The 22,666-nt window shown below is 39.4% G+C and overlaps 1 protein-coding gene across 2 annotated transcripts; it reads left to right on the forward strand.

The window, feature by feature from the left end:
- The first annotated feature begins 420 nt into the window (after positions 1-420).
- On the forward strand, positions 421-20,980 carry tgm2l (transglutaminase 2, like). 2 transcript variants are annotated; one of them, XM_034210635.1, is made up of 16 exons: positions 421-472; positions 888-918; positions 6,781-6,951; positions 11,480-11,710; positions 11,936-12,054; positions 12,495-12,623; positions 12,777-12,954; positions 13,516-13,657; positions 13,775-13,878; positions 13,994-14,136; positions 14,238-14,337; positions 15,116-15,252; positions 15,436-15,565; positions 15,723-15,883; positions 18,282-18,418; positions 18,864-20,980. In XM_034210635.1, exons 4-16 carry the CDS (start codon positions 11,569-11,571, stop codon positions 19,027-19,029), a joined length of 1,788 nt encoding a protein of 595 aa, XP_034066526.1. In that variant the 5' UTR covers positions 421-472; positions 888-918; positions 6,781-6,951; positions 11,480-11,568; the 3' UTR covers positions 19,030-20,980. The 2 variants fall into 2 exon arrangements, with proteins under 2 accessions (XP_034066526.1, XP_034066525.1); XM_034210634.1 differs by lacking the exons at positions 421-472; positions 888-918 and adding an exon at positions 4,345-4,997.
- Positions 20,981-22,666: the final 1,686 nt, after the last annotated feature.

Genomic DNA, 22,666 nt, shown 5'->3' on the forward strand with positions numbered 1-22,666 from the left:
GTTTGGTATGTTTCTGTAAAATTGAATGGGATTCAATGTACAATATACAACAACTGCATGTAAATCTTACTGAAATAATGAGTTTAATAGCAACGTGATCATGCTAATTCAGCAGAAAAGGGCTGTTGAAATTACAGATTTAAAATGTAAATTACAACAGTTTTAAACTGTAAAATATACACGTTATTCTGTAAAGTTGTTTACAGTTTACCGTATTTTTTACATCATTATTCTGGCAACAAAGCTGCCAGGTTTTTACCGTAAAAACAACGTTGTTTTTTTTACAGTGTAGCCAATAGAAGATGTTGGTTGGGAATAGAGGAGGTGTGTTTTTGGGGTTTCGATCCGGTTTTTTGAGCATAAAGAGACTGGTTTTTTGAGAGAGAAGGGGAAACCGCTGGTATACTCTCTCCCGGTGAGCTCTGGCCTCAGAGCTGGGTAAATAGCTCTCGGTAAGGTTCTCTCAAACTTGGTAAATATCTCTTGATTTTTTCTTTGAATACTGAGTGAATTTCTTTCTATTACGTACAGGACCTTATGACTAATAATTCTAGTTAGACCTTGCCTGGAATGCGTGATTATTACGTACAGGACTTTATGACTAATAATTCTAGTTAGACCTTGCCTGGAAAACATGAAAATGTATCAGGATTTTAGAACTAATTAGAAAACCTACGCCATCACGAGGAAATTCCTTTTAAATTTCGTCGGAAGACTTTAAATGGGAGAAATATTAATTAAGGTTTTAGATAAAAATATAACCCCAGCATGATATGTTTCGTATGATTATAATGTGTTAAAGAGAGAAGGTAAAAACCCTGTATTAGTTTGGACCTATTTTTCTTCAAATAAACTGATCTCACCTTTTGGACTGGGACAACTAAAAGAAAATCTGTGCTCTCCTCTCCTGCTTCAAAGGTAAGACTGCACCCTGCCACACTCACGTTTAGGTAGGAACACACCCCATTTACTGATATCAAAATCCTTCGGGATCCCTTAAACAGATTAAAAAGAGTTGTCTGAATTGAAACAGCAGTTAATTGAACCTGGTTCTTCGGGGGGTTAGTAGGGGTGAGATCTTGCTGACGTTGGTGGATCTGAGCCAAGCAGTAAACTTACATAGACTCAATAACTTCGGTCAGGTCAATTAGTAGGTCAGAGTAATTTACCGGAATAAATTATCGGGACCTCGCCGACTCTAAACATCATATATAGCTACAGTGTAGATATGTCAATGAAAATCTTAGGTCACAGACTCCTCCAACGGTGCAACATAATAAAACAGACAAAATAGTTAAAATAGTGCAAGTAATACAAATACAATTCTATCTTGAATTTCTATATGGCAGATTTTTCAATTACTGCAGATTCTCGTGTAAATTAACTTGCAGCTATGGCCACAAACATTTCAGTTAGAAAAGGTTGCAGCTTTTTAGCTTTATTACAAACAATTCCAGTGGAGTGTCCAAAATGACCCACGAGCAAAAGTATGCATCAGCGAGGTGGGTTCCAATTTGTATCTATCAAAATATGTGGTCTTTGTGTGTGTGAGACAAACAAATGTTTCACTCTGTTGACACTCTAGTGCATTTCAGTCAAAAACCTTGGTTTCCCGGTACATGACCATCTCATCATTCCACAACTCAGAATCACACTGTTTGCAAACACAGTTTTCCAGTCACTCTCACCAGGCACACATTACTGAGCAAAGTGTTTGCTCTTCTGTTTGATGTTACAAAGTGATCCAAAGTCCAGCAGATATCCGAGCACCTGTTTGCTACAGGAAGTGTTTATTTATGGGAAGTGTTAGGGACCACAAAAAGGCTAAAAGTCAGCAACAAAAGAAAGCCTCTGTTATGTGGATTGTTTTGTGTCTGCAAGTTCTCCAATCTTATTTAAGATGAGTACAGGTTTAAAACCATATGAAATGGTTGATAGATTTAGATAGATTTCAAGCTGTTTACGATGAATAGCCATAATGAGGTCAGGTTTACATTTATAGTGTAACGTGTTCAGCTGAATCACTAAAAATGTGACTTCATCAGTGTGAGTGTGTGACCAAAATAAAGCACCAAACGTCAGTGTTGTAACACTGTAGTGCCTAGACCAGGGGTGGCCAACCAATCAGAGGTAAAGAGCCAATAATTTTCCTGTGTTACTGCAAAGAGCCACATCATACAGTACACACAGGCACACATAGTGGGTGTATGTCCCCCGACCTCTCTCTCCTTCTCTCTTTTGCTCTCAGCCTTTCTGTGTGCTCCCTCACTCTCTTCCTCTATGTGCCCCTCTCTATCTCTCACACATACAAAATGAAAATCTAAAAATGAACAATAATTGACACACACACACACACACACACACACACACACACACACACACACACACACACTCACATACATAAACACATACCTCCGCTCAGCCAGATTTCCTATAAATGTCACAGTCCATGATATTGACAGAAATTGACTTAAACCTCTCCTACCAGTATTAAGACCAGAGGCCAGTTATAGTCAACCATTAATATTGTGTCTCACACAAACTCTCAGTTAAAAACATTTGAAAAAAGTAGTTATCTTACTATGAATGTTGCTTCTTGAAATGTGCAGAGGATGTGGAAGGGGCTCGAATGCATGAAAGGGCACATTTGCGATCTTTGCGACTTTTTTCTCCCTGTCTGTATCTCACACACAGATTCATGACAGTTATTTAAAAATAAATAAAGTGTATTTTTGTTAATTCTCCTCACATGACATCTCAACTTTTACCTAACCCTCTGACTGACAGAAGCTCTGCTGACAGAGATGCACTTTCTCTCTTGTTTATTTCTTTACCGCGAATCACCAAATTCGGGAGCCCTTCTGTGTCAGTAGCCAGCTTTCCGGGAGCAGGTCTTCTCACATACACATATACAACTGCAAATTGTTACCGTTTTGATTTGACAACATTATATTGAGTTATTACGGTTTTATCTGAGTTATATTTCTGCCAATCGGAAGCAGATCTCTCCCTTCACTGTCACATCGCGAGTGCAGTAAAGCCCGCCTCCAGTATTGCAGGATCTGCATTTTGAGTGGCTAAAGCACTTCTTTGTTGAAAACTCGGTGTAACGATTGGGCTGGAACTTGTGTGTTGTTAACCCTTTGTGAACTGGGATACATATGCGCAAACAAAACAAAACACAATTAAAATTCGATATGAACTGAGGAGCCGCATGAGACTGGGCAAAGAGCCGCATGCGGCTCGAGAGCCGCGGGTTGGCCACTCCTGGCCGAGACGATTCAATGTGTTTTTATGTGTGGACTGGGTGCTGACGTTTACCATCTGTACTAGTTACTGTATTATCAGTCTGTCAAAGACATCTATTATCCTTAGACAAAGTAAAAGGCCCGGACAAACTAAACATTCATAATTAATTACTGGCCAACAAAATTGCATTTGAACACACCTCAAAGACTGTCAGCCAATCTGACCGACCAAAATTGACCAAATGGATGAAAATCAGCTTTATGTGCAAAGGCAAAAAAGAGGGCTGACCCAGCCTCTGCTTCCAAATGGTTAGATGCTGGATGTAACAATACAACATTAAAACCAGTTAAAAACAAATTCCTCATGTTAGCAAATTATTTTGTAATTAAACCCAATTGTAATTGATGCCCACTATTTTACCTCTCAAACCACTCTGTAATCATGCATGTTGTGGGCCCTTTTTTTTATTTGGCAAGTGCAATGAACAAGGTTAAAACTCTGAAACACAGTTTTCCCCAGAATTCACCATCCCTCCTGACTCACAGTTCATCTTCCAGTTAAATCTAGGTGGGGCAAATGGCTCATCTTTATGATAAGACAGTGTTGTGACAGATGGTATGATGTCAATGAACTGATCCTCTATTGTGTCAAACTCAAATACACAGTGGGCCAAAAAAAAACAAAAATGGGTACTAGTCGAGGGCCGGACTGGTTCAATGTTTATTGCAAAACGTATTGAAATGAACTTATTGCACATATTAAACCTGGAACTAACAAAGCTTAAATGATTGCCTATAAAAACAACATTAAACATTAAATAATCAGTTGCATTCATTTCTTATGGCTCTATCTGCAGCTTTTCCAGAGTCATTTCTTATGATTACATTTTTCCACAGGCCAACAACAGCTTCAAAAAACTATTTCCCTCAAAGAAAAAAACAAACATGCCCTGTTGTCGTGAGAAAAAAAGTGCAGAAGGAAACATCCATTGAAAGTCAGTGTGCTGCTCTGTGATGCTCAAGCCAGATACTTGGCATCTCATCTCGGGTGCAAGTTCATCAATGTTTGGGGTCAGGCTCTGAGCTGAGGAGATCCTCAGGATGGAGTGAAGGTGTGCGTGCAATATACCGGCGGGCCAGATCTAATAGTAATCAAAAATTATCCTGCGGGCCAAAATTAAATCCACCACGGGTCTGATTTGGCCCCCGGGCCTTGAGTTTGACACATGTGCACTAGTCTCCCCAATAGTTACAACAAATTTGTACATATCTAATAAGATAAATGACTTGATTTTACACCTCAGAGGCTACAATCAGTAAAAAATATATATATATAAACATAAAGCACATAAACTGACAGACCTTTGCATACACCAGCAACATCCACCCCTTAACTTATACAGCAACAAAGGCCCCAGTGTCTCAGAGGGGATGATAAACTCACTTTAAAATGTTACTTCCACACGACAAACACTTTCACACATGCACACACCCACAGAGGACTGTAGACTTTTGGTAAGTGATGTCAGAGGTCACTGAGGGGGATGAGGTGGAGTGAGTGAGTGAGTTAGTGAGTGTTTCAGGGTCAGTGTGTTAGACAGATGGGAGGGACAGTCTTGTGCGTATAAATATAGGACTGTGATGAAAACCAAGCATGAATAGAAGACTGTCGATGCACTAGAGGACACTTGGAGAAACATTTTTTATAGATTTGAATAATAGGAAGATCCGCAATGGCCAACCACAATGGTAAGTGATTTTCTCTCTCCATCCATCCATCTATCTATCTATCTATCTGTCTATCTATCTATCTATCTATCTATCTATCTATCTATCTATCTATCTATCTATCTATCTATCTATCTATCTATCTATCTATCTATCTATCTATCTATCTATCTATCTATCTATCTATCTATCTATCTATCTATCTATCTATCTATCTATCTATCTATCTATCTATCTATCTATCTATCTATCTATCTATATATCTATCTATCTATCTATCTACCTATATATCTGTCTATCTGTCTATCCATCTATCTATCCGTCTATCCATCTATCTATCTGTCTATCCATCTATCTATCTGTCTGTCCATCTATCTATCTGTCTATCTATCTATCTATCTATCTATCTATCTATCTATCTATCTATCTATCTATCTATCTGTCTGTCTGTCTATCCATCTATCTATCCGTCTATCCATCTATCTATCTGTCTATCCATCTATCTATCTGTCTATATCTATCTATCTATCTATCTATCTATCTATCTATCTATCTATCTATCTATCTATCTATCTATCTATCTATCTGTCTGTCTGTCTATCCATCTATCTATCCGTCTATCCATCTATCTATCTATCTATCTATCTATCTATCTATCTATCTATCTATCTATCTATCTATCTATCTATCTATCTATCTATCTATCTATCTGTCTATCTATCTATCTATCTATCTATCTGTCTGTCTGTCTATCCATCTATCTATCCGTCTATCCATCTATCTATCTGTCTATCCATCTATCTATCTGTCTATCTATCTATCTATCTATCTATCTATCTATCTATCTATCTATCTATCTATCTATCTATCTATCTGTCTGTCTGTCTATCCATCTATCTATCCGTCTATCCATCTATCTATCTATCTATCTATCTATCTATCTATCTATCTATCTATCTATCTATCTATCTATCTATCTATCTATCTATCTATCTATCTATCTGTCTATCTATCTATCTATCTATCTATCTATCTATCTATCTATCTATCTATCTATCTATCATGTATGTTTAAGTAATGTATACATATGTTGCAATGCTTCTCTCTGCAGCCCATAAATGTTATATTACGTATATTATGGAGTGTGTGAAAAATGTGCTGATGCACGATTCAACACTTAGGTGTGATATGACCCATCCTCATTCCTGTAACAAGTCAAATATATAGCTAAGAGAGGAATCATACTGGCTAAATAAGGCTATATTTTTAAAACAGAATACATAAACAATGTTTTGCTTTTGGCTTGCCACAGCTTCATGAATTTAGGTCTTTCATTCCATTTAGGGAAAGTTCAATATTTTGGGAATACACATATTCACTCTCTTGAAGGGTGTTGGATAACAACAACAAATAGCACAAATTAAACCAAAAAATACCATGTTAATCAGTAAGCTTAACGGGTGTTGGTTGGCAGATTGTGTTACCTTTAGCAAAGTTTATTCCTTCTTTTTCCAGTCTTTATGCAACGCGAAGCTAACAGTTTCCTAGGTGTTGCTTTATATTTAGTTAACAGTATTGATGTTGTCATTTAGCTGTTCGCATGAGTGAATAAGTGTATTTCCGCCCAAGAGAACATCATATCCATCAAGTTCAACTTATGACTTGTAACCTCAATGCTACTCTTTGCCAACTCTGAGTGAGGTCACAACTCTGGTGAAACACTCCTATCAATGCCAACATTTCATTTAGCAACCAGACAGCGTCAGTGTATCCAAGACTGATGGATGAACTTTGTCTCTGTTAGGTTTGATTACTGATGTGGATCTAAGGAGTCATGAAAACAACTTGGCTCATCGCACCAGGGAGATTGATAGGGAGCGCCTGATTGTTCGTAGGGGTCAGCCCTTTTCCATAAGTTTACAGTGCTACGTGTCTTTGCCCCCCAAACACCAACTGGAACTGATCCTGCACCTTGGTGAGTACAGCCTCATTTGGATACTGGGGGACTACAACAAATATGTATTCAGTATATATACCAATCAAAATAGTCAAATGCTTACTGTTAGCTGCAACAACGCTATTACACAAAGGAATACGCTACAGGTTTTGGTAAAACAGATTTGTTAGTCAGGCTTGTTAGTTGGTCCTTAGGATCAGTTGGGCTTTGTTTCCAATAATACAAAATCACAATTACAACCTGGCTTAGATACACAAGTGTTCACTTGATAATTTTAAACAAATACAAATAGTTGTTTGCAAAAATAATTGTTATTTAGTTATTGACCCAAACTCGATCTCTGTAAAACAGGTTGGGAAAACGAGTTTATTTGTCACAAATCTCCATTTTATTCATAGTATTGTATTTAATCGATATCCTACGAATCCCCTAAAGGTTCATGGAAAAGAAAAAAAGTATCTCGTGTGCACGATATACTTTTTCGTGCGCACAGGAAAGTTACCGGTGCGCCAAGTAGGAAGTGGAGCACACAGGAGACCACCACATTGCAGACTGTTATGTTTATGTGGGGAAATGGCAGTGCATACATTATTTGAGATATATTTCAAACTCGCACTTCATTTTAAGGACATTTTGGCCAGGGGTGTAGGGCTATTTGTTTAAGCACTGGATCCGCAAAACAGGAGAGTCTTTAAACCAGTCTGCCTTGATCTATGAATTAATGTCCGTGTGACTCTCACAGTGCTATCTGCGCGTAGAGAGCTGTGCCTGTTCAACACATCCTCACTCCCAGGTAGGCCTATGTTGACGTTATGTCAAGTCCCCTGTCGGCTTTTTCCAGCGTCCATTTTCAACGCAAGGGGGGCCCCTTAGCGTCCATTTTCAGCTTTCCGGGATGTCCATATGCTTCTATAGACGCTCATGGAAGCACGGCATTCGTTTGTGTCGGCTGCCCTTAAAGGCAATGTGAGCGTCCATTATCATTGGATAACGGAGAATTGTACACCCGGAAGTAAGTATTCCCCTTACTGTCGATTGATTTTACAGTGATATCTGCACTACTCATCGACTAAAAAACACCAGATTATCCTTGTTAATTACACAACATTGATTGGTTTAAATTGTGTGCAATGCTTTTGTATTTTTCCCCTTCGATTCGGAGAAACAAATATGTTTTCGGAGTAAAGGATGGCAGAAGACACTACACTACCCAGAATCCCCAGCTATCGTTTGGACTACCATGTGCTCTGTTTGACGTCACGTGATCTTCAAATTTCTCCCTGAAGAAAAAAAAAACATGGCCGAACTTCGTTTTATTCTCGATGGAAAATGCCTATTTTAAAGTTAGTTTGGCCATTAAAATGCGTTTTGATGTCATTTGATGCGAGAAATATGAGTTGTTATTTCAGATTATGTGTGCAGTGGATGTACATGATCTTTAGTTTGCTAGTTATTACGAAGATTACTTCAGGAAATTGCGTCCATAACGTTTTCATTGTTACCAAGGTGGTTGCTAGGGACGCTGCTATCGATATTATTTCTGTTATGTTGTTTAACTGTTTAATGGTGTTATCTTTATTGCTACCCCCCTTCCCCGTCAATGTATAGTGTTGGTCCACAGCGAAAACATATTAGTTTAACAAAATCCGCATCTAAAGATAGCCTACGTTATTTTCCCCTGTGCAATTCCAGTCTCACATCTCACAGCACATCGTCATGAACAAATAACGGAAACAGACCGAAAACATTTAAAAAAAATAAAATAATACTTTATTCCGAGTGTGCTTGCTTTTCTCTTTGGAAGTCATCACATAACGGCATTGTAATACACGGTTCGGCTGCATTAAATATTACATATCTGCCGTAGTTCTGTATTTATAGAGCCCTGATGAGAAGACTTCTAGACAAACATGAGGAACTGAAAACGTGACGTGGATCATAAATATATCAGCCATTAAACAACATCTTACATTTCTTTTCACACAATACGTCTCCTTGCAGTATCAACACTAATTCAGCTGACTTTTATATTTGATCCAATTGGTAGATAGGCTGTATTTACACCATAAAGGTGCACAGCTGATATAAAGGGACACCTAGTGGTTAAAGCATGTTATTGAATTTCATTATTTTTATCATTAGATATTAATAGGATCCCTATAAAGTATATTAATTACTCGTTATTCTCTACTAATAGTCCATTAAAGACTGTATATAATGACTATTTTGCACATCCCTTTCAAGATTTCAAGATTTTCTAAGGTTTATTGACATATCATATAGGCCTACACAACTATGGTGTAGTTATGCATTGAATGAAAAACTTGGGTCGCAGGTTCCTCAATAGTGCATTACAAGACATCTATCAATATTTGTGCGTACCTCCAGCAATGTTAACTATGTTGAAGCACTTATTTTAACTGATATTATACATAATGTATTATACTCTTATAAGATGTATGTAGATATTTCATCTCCGACCTTGTCAGGTATTGAACAATCAATAAATAAAGAACACAGAATTGTTGAATATAAAACACAGATATTGTGTGATTATACTAAATTATTTACAAATAAACACCACTGCATATTTAACTGTTACACATGCTGATGTAACGCAAATGTTCCAACTTGGGATCAATAAAGTATATCTTATCTTAAGCTGATCGATGGCTACTGCCATATTTGCAAAATGTGCCTCTGAACCTTAACAAGTGCATGTTTCAGGCTTATCAATTAATGTAATGTAATGTAATGTTATCAATTAACAACAGGGGTCACAAACATAAGACCAGCTGTTAAATAAAGCTCTTCTGACCTTAGCTGGCATGTGTGTATATATATATTAATGCTGCCCATTATGGGCACAAGCAATTGTCACCCATTTATTAATTATATGTTTTAAATGTGAGTGTTTCCTATCCCCTAAACCTCCAGGGATGTACACAGTTTAATACTGGCAACTTCTTATTATGGGAAATACGAAAACGTCTTTTAAAACTACAACTCCCAGTTGAGACGTGCCATAGATACAGAACATGTTGCGAAACAGAATAGCCAGCATTTGTAGTTCTGGGGACAGGGTGGGGGAGGGGGGACGCGGTGGACCCGTTCAAATCCAGTTTTGGACAGTCTGTGTGGTTCCATCCCATTTCAAGTGCTGTTCGAGGCTCGGCGTAACCCTCGGAGCACACTCTCCAATCACAGAGCTTGAGGACTATCACGGGGTTTGTCAAACAGAGCACATGGTGTAGTCCAAACGATAGCTGGGGATTCTGGGTAGTGTAGTGTCTTCTGCCATCCTTTACTCAGAAAAAACATTTGTTTCTCCGAATCGAAGGGGAAAAATACAAAAGCATTGCACACAATTTAAACCAATCAATGTTGTGTAATTAACAAGGATAATCTGGTGTTTTTTAGTCGATGAGTAGTGCAGATATCACTGTAAAATCAATCGACAGTAAGGGGAATACTTACTTCCGGGTGTACAATTCTCCGTTATCCAATGAGAATGGACGCTCACATTGCCTTTAAGGGCAGCCGACACAAACGAATGCCGTGCTTCCATGAGCGTCTATAGAAGCATATGGACATCCCGGAAAGCTGAAAATGGACGCTAAGGGCCCCCCTTGCGTTGAAAATGGACGCTAAGGCCCCCCCCCTTGCGTTGGAAAAAGCCGACAGGGAACTTGACATAACGTCAACATAGGCATAGGATGTGTTGGCCTGTTACGCACCGCCTTCACTGTGTTTACCTTAATTAGAACAGCTGAATAGAGATCGAGGCTGCTTCGTTTTAACCAGACACACACACACACACACACACACACACACACACACCTCTACACACATCAAACTGCCCGATTATTCCCCCTATTACTCGTTTTATGAAGGAGATGTCCGGTCACCAGGGCGCATGATGTGTGTGTGTGTGTGTGTGTGTGTGTGTGTGTGTGTGTGTGTGTGTGTGTGTGTGTGTGTGTGTGTGTGTGTGTGGGTGTGTGTGTGTGTGTGGGTGTGTGGGTGTGTGTGTGTGTGTTTGTGCTCTGCTCAGCTGCGCTCTGTGTGTGTGTGTTCGGTGTGTTTGTGTGTGTCCGACACCGGCATGTGTCTTCAAATGACCATGAACAGTAATTTACACACATCTGGCTAACTCCATATGTGTATTCCCACACACACACACAAACACACACACACACACACACACACACACACACACACACACACACACACACACACACACACACACACACACACACACACACACACACACAATGACACAAACATACACACACACGCCCTGGTGACCGGACATCTTCTTCATAAAGCGAATAATATGGTGTAATAATCGGGCAGTATCTTGTGCGCACGAGAAAGTATATCGTGCGCACAAGATACTTTTTTTTTTCATGACCCTTAGGGGCTCCGTAATATCTTCCTGAGCTGAGAAATATTTGTTGATGCTAACTCCCATAGAAAACAAGAAGATTAATTGTTGATGCAAATTTTTTTTGTATAAATCATATACTTTTTTATGTTTCTTCAGGTAGTAAAGACGAGGTAGTGATCAAACTTCAGAAGGGCCGTGGGGCCGGGGACAAGTGGTGGTTTAATCAGCAGAGAGCGCAGGATGAAATGTTGCTGACTCTGCACAGTCCAGCGGACGCTATTATTGGCCAGTACCACCTGGCCGTGTTGATGATGTCACCTGACGGACACATTTTAGAGAAAACCGATAAACTTAGTTTCCACCTACTCTTCAACCCGTGGTGCAAAGGTAAAAGCAAACTCCTATGATAAGTGATTCCACCAATTGGCCAGATTAACAGATTCCCTTCACTTTTACAATAAGAATGAAGTTGATGTAGCATTGTAGTACAAATAGTACAGTACAGATAAAGATTTGTTTCTAATTGAGGCAATTCAACATTCAAAAAATGTAATTTAGGAGTTTATGTTTTTGCTAATGTCGCTACTGTATCCTTTTCCAATTGTCTGCCAGATGATGTAGTGTACCTCCCTGACGAGAGTCTCCTTCAGGAGTATGTTATGAATGAAGATGGGATCATTTTCATGGGCACCTGGGATAACATCAACAGTATTCCCTGGAATTATGGACAGGTAATTCACCCACACACTGACAGATTGTTTGAATGGGTTAACTGTGTGTGTATCTGTTAGGCCTGTATGTGGCTTGTGTCTGTGTAAATTGTCACAGCAGTGTGAGAGCGAAGACTTGGAGGCTTCTGCCTGTACAGGAAATGTGTTTGCTGGACGGAGGAAACTTCTGGACAGGAGACAGAATTTAACTAAACCACACAAACAAGAGCTTGTTCCTTCACAGCTCACTGTGAGGTCAGAGAGGATGAACACAGAGAGATTATAATTAGACAGACAGGAGGTGTGTAACATATATATATATATATATAGATATATATATATAGACCAACCAATGGGAAATACATTTTTTAAAACTGGTTGAGAAGCTTCTCCTGCACGACAACACATCTTTGTTTCTATCTTATGTTTTCTCTCCCTGTTTCCCTTTGAATCTCCCTCAGTTTGAGGACTATGTGATGGACATATGTTTTGAAGTCCTTGATAAATCCAAGGATGCCCTGAAAAACTCAGAAGTGGACATTAAGCAGAGAAATGACCCTGTCTACGTCAGCAGGATGGTCACAGCAATGGTGAATATCTCTCTTACTTGCTGTTGAAAACAAAACTAACGGTTAAATAACAGTACAAGACAAAATACATAATTTATTTGTGCAACTGATACACGTACACACTTTAGTGATCAAACCGGATGTCTTCACAACATGTTCTTTACACCTGTCCAGGTAAACTCTAACGGAGACAGGGGTGTGTTGACCGGTCGCTGGGACGAGTTGTACACTGACGGAGTCGCACCTTACAGATGGACCGGCAGTGTGCCGATCCTCCAACAGTGGAGGAATGCCGGGGCGAGAGCGGTCAAATATGGCCAGTGCTGGGTGTTTGCTGCTGTCGCCTGCACAGGTGAGGCTTCTGTAGAATTCACTATTGCATTGAATGATGCTGAAGTGTAATATTGCAGAAGATAAAGGGGGGAAAAACAACTGTTTTTGTTGAGAAAAATAAAATAATTCTGGGTTACGGGAATATGTGGATTAACTTTCTGACCGAGAGGTTGATACAGTAAGAAGACTCCATCCTGCCAGCAGCCGGCTGACTTAGCTTGGCATAAGTTGTCCCCAATAACTTAAATACTTATTATCAACAGAAAAGAAAGGGAGGGAGGAATGAGGGTTGGATCTAAAGATTACTCATTCTTTTTTAATTACTGTATGTGTCATACAATTATGAAAAAGGGCCATCCAAAGTCTAAGGTAACCTCTTTAATTATTTAGTCAATCCAAAACCCAAAGCTAATCTTTTAATATGATGTGAAATAATATTTTCTGAAATGTTTGCATTAAAAAGGATTAATCATTTGTTAAAAGGGTTTTCTGATGATCAACTAATCAATAAGTGAACTTATTGTTGCAGCTGGAACAAAGGGAATTATTTTTCCCGTCTGATTTGTGGTATCTTTTTCAGTGCTGCGCTCTCTGGGAATCCCAACACGCCTCATTACCAACTTTTCTTCAGCCCATGATGTCGATGGAAACCTCTCAATAGACTTTCTGCTGAATGAAAGACTGGAGAGCTTTGATGGGAGAAACAAGAGAGACAGTAGCTGGTAGGAGCCTGCACACAAACCACACACACACAGATTATGAATACAATTGATTTTGTACAATTGATATTACATAATCTAATGTAATGAATGATCTCTTCTTATCGTTGTGATGTTAAGGAATTTCCACTGTTGGGTCGAATCCTGGATGAGGAGAGAAGATCTCCCCAAAGGAAACGATGGCTGGCAGGTTTTGGACCCCACCCCTCAAGAATTGAGTGATGGTATATTCCTAATTTTTAACTAATTACTGTTATTCAACTCTTCAACACTTTCAACACTTTTTGAATTATCAGTCTAACAATGTTGTTTGTTGTTTTTCATTGCTACACCCTTCAGGTGAATTTTGCTGTGGTCCGTGTCCGGTGACAGCCATCAAGGAGGGAAATCTCGGAGTAAAGTATGACGCTCCTTTTGTATTTTCTGAGGTGAATGCTGACATCATCTACTGGATCGTCCAGGCAGATGGCCAGCGGCAGAAGGTGATTGACTTTTGTGCTGATTGTCTTTCATATTTGCTCAATTCAAAAGCCATTTGCAAAGAAGGATGTAAGGATAGTGACGCATGTTAATATTGCTACAGATCAGAGTCGATCAGGCAAGTGTGGGGAGGAACATCAGCACCAAAAGTGTTTACGGCGACTACAGAGATGATGTCACTCAACAATACAAATATTCAGAAGGTAAGTTAAGAATTAGTAAACAAAGGAGTAGATTGACTTGGATCAGAACTTTTACAAATTTCAGAAATGTGTAAAGGCTATATTGATAAACCCTTATTGAGCATAATCACATTTATTTAGATCTGTATACAGCATTTTTCCAATACTTCCTAGCCTCCAACTGTTAAATCTTCTGATTAAAAGACTATATTTTATGTGATTAAAAATAAATCATTCAACTGATTGAGCATGTAACTAATAATCCTTCAAAGAAACATAATGTATAGGAGTTTTGAGCCCCCACTGTTTCAGTGTGATATTTACTTGTACACATCTGTCTTAAATATCGACTTTGCTAACATGGCCAGAGATCAAACAAGTCAAACAACCCTAGAAATAGCAGCTCAAAATTGTTACTAAGTAGAGGCTGCTTAACCCTATATTCCGTTTGCAGTGTGAAAGCACGACTAACTTACCAACAGCTAACTAGCTAACAGCAGCTACTATTAGCAGCATTTAGCTGGTTACATTTACTTTTGCAACAACTAAAGCTTTCTGTTTGAGGAAACTCTGTAAATCACAGTGGACATTAAAGGGAAAGACAGAAAAAATTATCATCCATAAAAAATGATCAGGGAGCAGAATGCAGCTGACAAAGACACCACTCTCTCTATTACAAGTCAATGTACAATCAAAACGATGTTGAAGTTGTTCAAAATCACTTAACTTGTTTAATATCTGCTTATAGTCATCTGACAGAATCATGGTTCATTGTTATGGACCAACCTCTTCTCTACAGGCTCCAATGAAGAGAGAGATGTGTACAAGAAGGCGGGACGCCGGGTCACCAATGAGATCACAGAACCAGGACAACTGAAGCTGTCAATCAAGCCTTCTAGGCCTGTACTTGGGACAGACTTTGATGTGATTGTTGAGGTAAAGGGTGTTCAGACTGTAGCTGAAATGATGCATGGATGGATTCATTGATAAAATCAGTAAATAATGTCATACCCAGGGGAAATGGGGCTGCCATTGTCGGAATGTATCGCATATTTGTTCTTGTAGTCTGATGGACATTTTGTAAGACAACATCCAATCATAAATCCATCATGTCCGCAGGTGAAGAATGAAGGAGCCAGAGAAGCTCATGCTCAGCTTGCCATGGTGGTCATGGCTGTAACTTACAGTTCTCTAAACCGGGGCGAGTGCAAAAGACAAACAATCAGTGTGACAGTGCCAGCTCACAAAGGTTTGTGGCTCAAATAAACCCACAAAGGTCACTGGTGAAAATATGCTGTGAAACAACAATGATGCTGTGTCTAACCAGCACGCTTTTTCCACTTCTTATGTTGGCATGTACAATCCTCCTGTCTAAAGTTATACTCTATTTGTGCATGTGTGTTCAGCCCACAAGGAAGTGCTGCGTCTGCACTATGATGACTATGTCGGGTGTGTTCGTGAGCATCATCTGATCAGGGTGAAAGCCTTGTTAGAGGCTCCAGGGGAGAACGAACCCATCATGGCCATGGCCAACATCCCGATGAGCATGCCTGAACTACTTGTACAGGTGGGTTCACTCTGAGCATGCCCAGAAGTCCTTGTTTGACCATGAAATCATTTATAAGTTTTATAATGCTAGTCTTATGTGTGGATAAATTAAAGGTAGAGAAGGACTGATTAGAATGATACTGTACTATGAGCTTTCAAATGTTTGCAGAGATTATGTTAATGATGAAATAAGATACATCAAGAGTCTAATGTTTCTTGTAAAAATCCTACACTTGGAGTATGTGAGAAAATCACAGATTCAACAGACACACAACATTTTAAAGATGTTCTTCAATTATCATGTCTGGTTGAAGTTTACTTGTGAAACGAAACCTGGATGTATTTTCATTTCATTTTTAAGTTACCTGAAAAAGATAGCTGGCTCTTGCCATAATATTTTCAGACTTTACAATGATTTGTGTCATTATATTTGACATTAGTGTATCAAACTACATATATTCTAAAATGACATTACATTACATGACATTGCATTTAGCTGACGCTTTTATCCAAAGCGACTTACATTCGACCAAGAAGATACAAACTTGAGGAAAACAGAATCATATAAGTAAATCAGGTTCCATAGAGCCAAACATTTCAAGTGCTACTCAACTGGCTTTAGGTAAGCCAGTCCTTTATTAGTAAGTGCTTTGTTAATAATTCTATCGCTCGAAGTGGAGTCGAAAGAGAGGAGTTTTCAGTCTGCGCCGGAAGGTGTGTAAGCTATCTGCTGTCCTGATGTCAATGGGGAGCTCATTCCACCATTTTGGAGCCAGGATAGCAAATCCACGTGTTTTTGCTGATGGGAACTTGGGTCCCCCTCGCAGCGAGGGTGCAGCGAGTCGTTTGGTTGATGCAGAGCGGAGTGCACGTGCTGGGGTGTACAGTTTAACCATGTCCTGGATGTAGGAAGGGCCAGATCCATTCGCAGCACGGTAAGCAAGTACCATTGTCTTGAAGTGGATTCTGGCAGTTACTGGAAGCCAGTGGAGGGGGTAGGGTTGCCGTATTAGCCGGGACGTCCCGTATTTGAGCCAAAAGGGGCGTGTCCCGTACGGGACTTTGTTTGTCCCGGATTCCGTGTAAAGGGATAAATACAAAATATGTTTCTGTTTGCGCGCAATGCAGTGTGTCTGGCTCATAGGTCTGGCTGCGTGCCTGTGTGTTTGTGTGCTGTATCCGAAGGGCACTAGGACCGCTCAGTTGACAGGGCAGGCACAATGCTCGCACGTGAGTGTGTGAGATTTTCTCCGGTGGGCCGCGGGCGCGGCATCATTGTTTGTGTGGTCGTGTGGGGAAATGAGCGCTGCCGGTGGAGGAGGTGATGATGAAAGAGGAGAAGAGAGAGAGGATGTGGTTCTGGGCCCTAGAAAATACTTGTGTCTTACAACAAACAGTGGAAGAAAAACACAGTTGGGTAAAGCCCGTGAGTGGAGATCTGTCTCAGGTCTTCTGCGTGTGTGTGTGTGTGTGTGTGTGTGTGTGTGTGTGTGTGTGTGTGTGTGTGTGTGTGTGTGTGTGTGTGTGTGTGTGTGTGTGTGTGTGTGTGTGTGTGTGTGTGTGTGTGTGTGTGTGTGTGTGTGTGTGTGTGTGTGTGTGTGTGTGTGTGTGTGTGTGTGTGTGTGTGTGTGAGAGAGAGAGTCAGTCAGCTGATTGATGGGAAAATGCTGGGAAAATGGTTGGTTGAAGGATAACATTAAGTCTAATAATGATGTACGTGCATGTTCACATCATGTATACTTTGCATTACTTAATACCATTTTTCAAATATTTATTTTTTAACATTTTGGACAAAATAGCCAATTGTACATCGAGGTGCCCAGATGTCCCTAGTACCCACCTATCCGATTTGAACATGCTGATGTACAATGTGATGTAGTAGCCTAATGCAGCTGTAAGACCATTGTGTTTGTATTGTGTTATAGGTATGCATAGTTTTCTATGCATTTTGAGGGTTTTGGGGGGGTTTGACCCCTCGAACCCTAGGGGGCTGCATGGCTCCCCCAAAAGAATTAAATAACATAACCCTAAAACCGAAATAAAGTAACAAAAAAAAGTAACTAAATCCGCCAGAAACCCGAAAATCTTTGCGCGCTCGCGCGCCGGGGACACATCCCTGTGTCCCGTTTTTCCATTTCTGGAAGTTGGCAACCCTAGTGGAGGGAGCGGAGGAGCGGGGTGGTGTGGGAGAATTTAGGAAGGTTGAAGACCAGACGAGCCGCTGCATTCTGGATGACTTGCAGAGGTCGGATGGCACATGCAGGTAGACCAGCCAGGAGGGAGTTGCAGTAGTCTAGGCGTGAGATGACGAGAGCCTGGGCCATAAAATAAATGATGTTGAATGTTTTGTATTTCCAGATTGTAATGTCCTACAGTGTAATTGCTGCCCTTAACATAGAGCTGCCACCATTTTTCAGGTGCCTGGGAAGGCTGTTGTATGGAATCAAGCGACCGCTTTTATCTCCTTCACCAATCCTCTACCAGTTCCTCTGAAGAGTGGCGTGTTCACTGTGGAGGGAGCCGGCCTACTGTCGGCCACTGAGATCTCTGTTAAGTAAGTGCTGAGTCACACCCTCTTCACTAAGGCAAATATACACATTCCTTACAACTTTTATCCTTGTGTGTGATATATGCAATTCAAGGTTCAAGGCTTTTATTGGTCATACATACACAGTGTAGCTAAGATTTTCATCGCCATAACAACACTGTCGCTATGTGCGTATATCGTATGACCAATAAAAACCTTGAACCTTGAATTGTATATATCACACACTAGAATAAAAGATGGTTGTTGGCTCCAACAATGGATCCTCGACCTTCACCTACAAAATGTAACTTAAAGATACACAGACCAAACAATCGAGTCAAACAACTACTGTCTTGATTGTCATTCAAGCTCCCCTGAGAATGAGTCATTTATCATGTAGCAATAACAACAGTGTGGTTCATAACAGGACCTCAATAAAATAGAACTCAAGCATCTGTCTTTTATTTTTCAGAGGGGATATTAATCCTGGCCAGAAAGTGTCTGTCAAGCTCTTGTTCTCTCCCGTGCGGACAGGGGTCAGAAAGCTACTGGTGGACTTTGACTCAGACAGGCTGAAGGACGTGAAGGGAGTCGCCACGGTGGTTGTGTATAAAAGACACATTAGATCTTTGAATTAGCCCAGCTTTTCTAACATACTGTAACTGATTTGGCAAAAACTACTTAGCAGATACTTTTGGTTTACATGGTCGGTGGACTATTTTTGAGGCAATTTCTGCACGTTTTTAAAACGTATAAACTGAATGAGGTAATATTATGAGGTTAATCGACCTTTCATGGATGAAAGAGGAGGAACTGCCCAGTTTAAATGTAAAAGTATGCCAAGTATTAGAACACTGCATTGTATGCCGATAAATTCAATGATGGTTGTCTCTTGAAGGACAACTGTGACCTTATTCACAAATAAATACCGGACACAGAGTTAGTTTACCTTACCTTAGAGCCACTATGTGATAGACTTAGATATTTCTGACTTTGCATTATGCCTGGCATTAGATGCCTGCATAGAAATGCACAGAAGGACAACAGGTAACCACCTTTAGATGATAGACCTTCCATTTTGTTGCTTTTTGGCTATGTTCCTCCTCTGTAACATTTCTGGTATTCCTTACTTGACTACATGGCCATGTTTCTTACTGTCTTCGTTCCCTTTACCTGGTTCAAAGAGCTGTGTTTTAGACCCTGATTGTGAAATTAAAAGAAGCATTACCATCAGTGCACACATCAGAGCTGAAGGGTTAACACATTGTGCTTTGTTAGATATACTTTTGGAAAATGATCTGCTTAATTATCTTTTTTGCAATGTTTCCAATCCCATTTTAGTCAAAACATAATTGGAAGAAACTATCATTTTTTCATTGAATTAAATCCTTTATTTTTGTTCTTTTTTTATATAATTCTGTGCATTCACACATTATGATATACAGTGCGTGCACAATATGCTTTCAATAAAGATGTTTTTCTTTCCTGTAATTTGAATTGACATGTTGCTCAAATGAATGTCTGAACTAGACGATGGGTTGGCTGTGTGCAAAATGTATTAAAACTACAGAGGAAATTATTTTACATAGGAGGGACTCATATAGTAAATTGAAACAAGGTTGAGACAAGATTTCTAAAGTAAACGGGTCGTTAGTGGATATGTTTTGGTTTCCTCTGCAGAGAGTGAATGCAATGGGGAGAGAAGTTGTTAAATTGTCAGCATTGCTGGAGCACAAGTAGGAATGATCTTCACCATCATAGTGATATCTCTGATTGATGTTTACTCCTGAGTCTTTCACGACTGGACTCCAGAGTCCAGTCCATCACATGGTCCTCAAAATGAAAGATAAAACATTAAGGAGGAAAGAAAATACATTTTGTTTTAAGATGAGATTAAATAAACCTTTACTGATCCCCCTAGTGAAATGCATGTGTTCAAGCAGCAACATGAATAAGATTGAAAAACAGGAAAACCAGGTAATAGTTCAGACAAGGGTAAATAAAAAAATAATGTAAAAAATCGTAGGCAAATAGAATAGAATATCAACTCTATCTGACATATGTTTGTTGTCCTCTCTTCCCCTCTCTGAGCTGTGAAGAAACAAGCTCTTGTTTGTGTGGTTGGTTACATTCTGACACTTCCCGTCCAGAAGTTTCCTCGGTCCAGCAAATAGTTTTACTGATCAAGCAGAGGCCTCTGAGTCTCATCTGTCATATCGCTGTGACAATTCACACAGGCCACCAACAGCCCTGACACACGGACCCAGAACCACACACAGTGTGTGTGTGTGTGTGTGTGTGTGTGTGTGTGTGTGTGTGTGTGTGTGTGTGTGTGTGTGTGTGTGTGTGTGTGTGTGTGTGTGTGTGTGTGTGTGTGTGTGTAAACCTTCTATTCTATATTTCCCTATTATGTATATTATATATTTAAAGTATTTATTTCCTATCTAATTTTTCATAAATGTGGCATTCCACAACAGCCATATCAATTATATGCATGTTGTGTTACTACAATACATCTTAGAGGCCACTATTCTACATGTTACTGCACTTATATGATTGCAGGACTTTTACTTGTAATGTAGTATTTGTGTCTGGTATTAGTACTTTCACTCAGGAAGAGGATCTGAGTTCTGCTTTCAAGAGTGAATGTTAATACTATTAAATGTTTTCATCATCACCATTATTATTATTATTATTAATGTGCTATTTTACACAAACTGTCATTAAAACACTTACTTGTACATCTGCTGTCCACCAATGTCTTTGTTCAGAGAAAAAATAAAGGAAATACTTTTTGAAAGATTTAATTAAAAAAACACCACAAAAGTACAATAAATAAAACACATGTAGAACATTGAGAGATGATTAGATAACTATCCCCCGAGCCTACAGGTGGAAGCTGGGGTGGAGCTGGGGTGGTGGTGGAGCAGGCAAGCAGCAGCAACATGAAACACAGCAGCAGGAACATGAACATAGCAATAGCAAGTGAACACAGCAGTGCAGCAGCAGCATAGCGAGGCAGAGGCAGGAAGACCTGGCAGCTTGAATAGAGCGGCATGTTTAGAAGAATGTGTTTGGTTGGTTGTAAGAGGGTCGAGGTGCGTCACGTGTTAATGTATGATTGGTGCTCGAGTTGACTGCCTGAACTAGCTCCCAGGCTTCGCCCCATTTCAGTCAGACAACTCACGTGTTTCTTAATATGTTTATTATAAGCAGCATATAGTTTGAGTTTGGCATCTAGGCTTGGGCCTCATCACTCCACAGACAGGGTTCTTACACCTTTTCCAAAGTCAAATTCAAGCACTTTTCAAGCATTATCAAGGTGCATTTTCAAGCTTTTCAAGCATCTTATAGCTGTTGTAAATTACATATTTATATACACATACTTATACTCAAATGATTATTTCCCTACCTCACATTAAATCAGATGTTCTTTATGCTATAAACAACCAAATGTGTGTTTCGTAATTGCATTCTACATGAGGATGAAAAATTAAAGAACATTTCAAAATGAGTGACCCATCTGTAAGTAGACAAGTAGATCTGTAAGGCATCCCATATAACCTGGCTGAGCCAATATAAAACAATCAGCCAAATAACTTTTCAATACATTATTGATTACTATTTTTGAGGTACTTTTAGGTTGGCAGTAAACATAATTCAGAGGTAAATGGTGTACTTTTCCTCCACTACATGTATTTAATACCTTTAGTTACTTCACAGATGTGGATGAATGATGTGAAATATAACCAAGTGTTAAATCAGACTTTAGTTCCACCTGGAGTAAATCCACAAGCTACCCTGCAGTATACAAAGTCATTCAAACTAGCTGCACCTTCACCAGCTTTGAGAACACTTTCATGATCAATCTTTATAAAACATATCATATATATTATTCTGAAATGGACCAATCTGCACAACGACTACTTTTACTGTCGCTACTTTCACTATATTTTGATGAGAATACTTTTCTACTTTTACTTGAGGAACATTTTGATTGAGGGACTTATTCTTGTAACAGAGTATTCCTACACTCTGGTACTTCTACTTTTACTCAAGTACAATATCTGAGTACTTATTCCACCTCTGGTAGCGTATTAGCCTGAACAGTAGCCACAAAATCACACAGAGCTGCATAAAAATAGAAAATGGTAACAAGTGGAAAATAATATTTACAAATGTGTCCAATGATTTGTAGGTAATTTTGACTACTCAAGAGACCTGACTTATACATCTTCAAAGGAAGACTGTGTTTATTCTACAATTACATGGAAT

This window comes from Gymnodraco acuticeps, unplaced genomic scaffold, assembly GCF_902827175.1.
Source record: "Gymnodraco acuticeps unplaced genomic scaffold, fGymAcu1.1, whole genome shotgun sequence".
Classification (NCBI taxonomy): Eukaryota; Metazoa; Chordata; class Actinopteri; order Perciformes; family Bathydraconidae; genus Gymnodraco; species Gymnodraco acuticeps.

What these genes read in the sequence shown, in the direction of transcription:
- tgm2l (XM_034210634.1), top strand. An exon ending in GCAGGATGGTCACAGCAATG is followed by an intron (nt 12,624 to 12,776) that starts GTGAATATCTCT and finishes ACACCTGTCCAG; the next exon opens with GTAAACTCTAACGGAGACAG. An exon ending in AACAAGAGAGACAGTAGCTG is followed by an intron (nt 13,658 to 13,774) that starts GTAGGAGCCTGC and finishes TGTGATGTTAAG; the next exon opens with GAATTTCCACTGTTGGGTCG.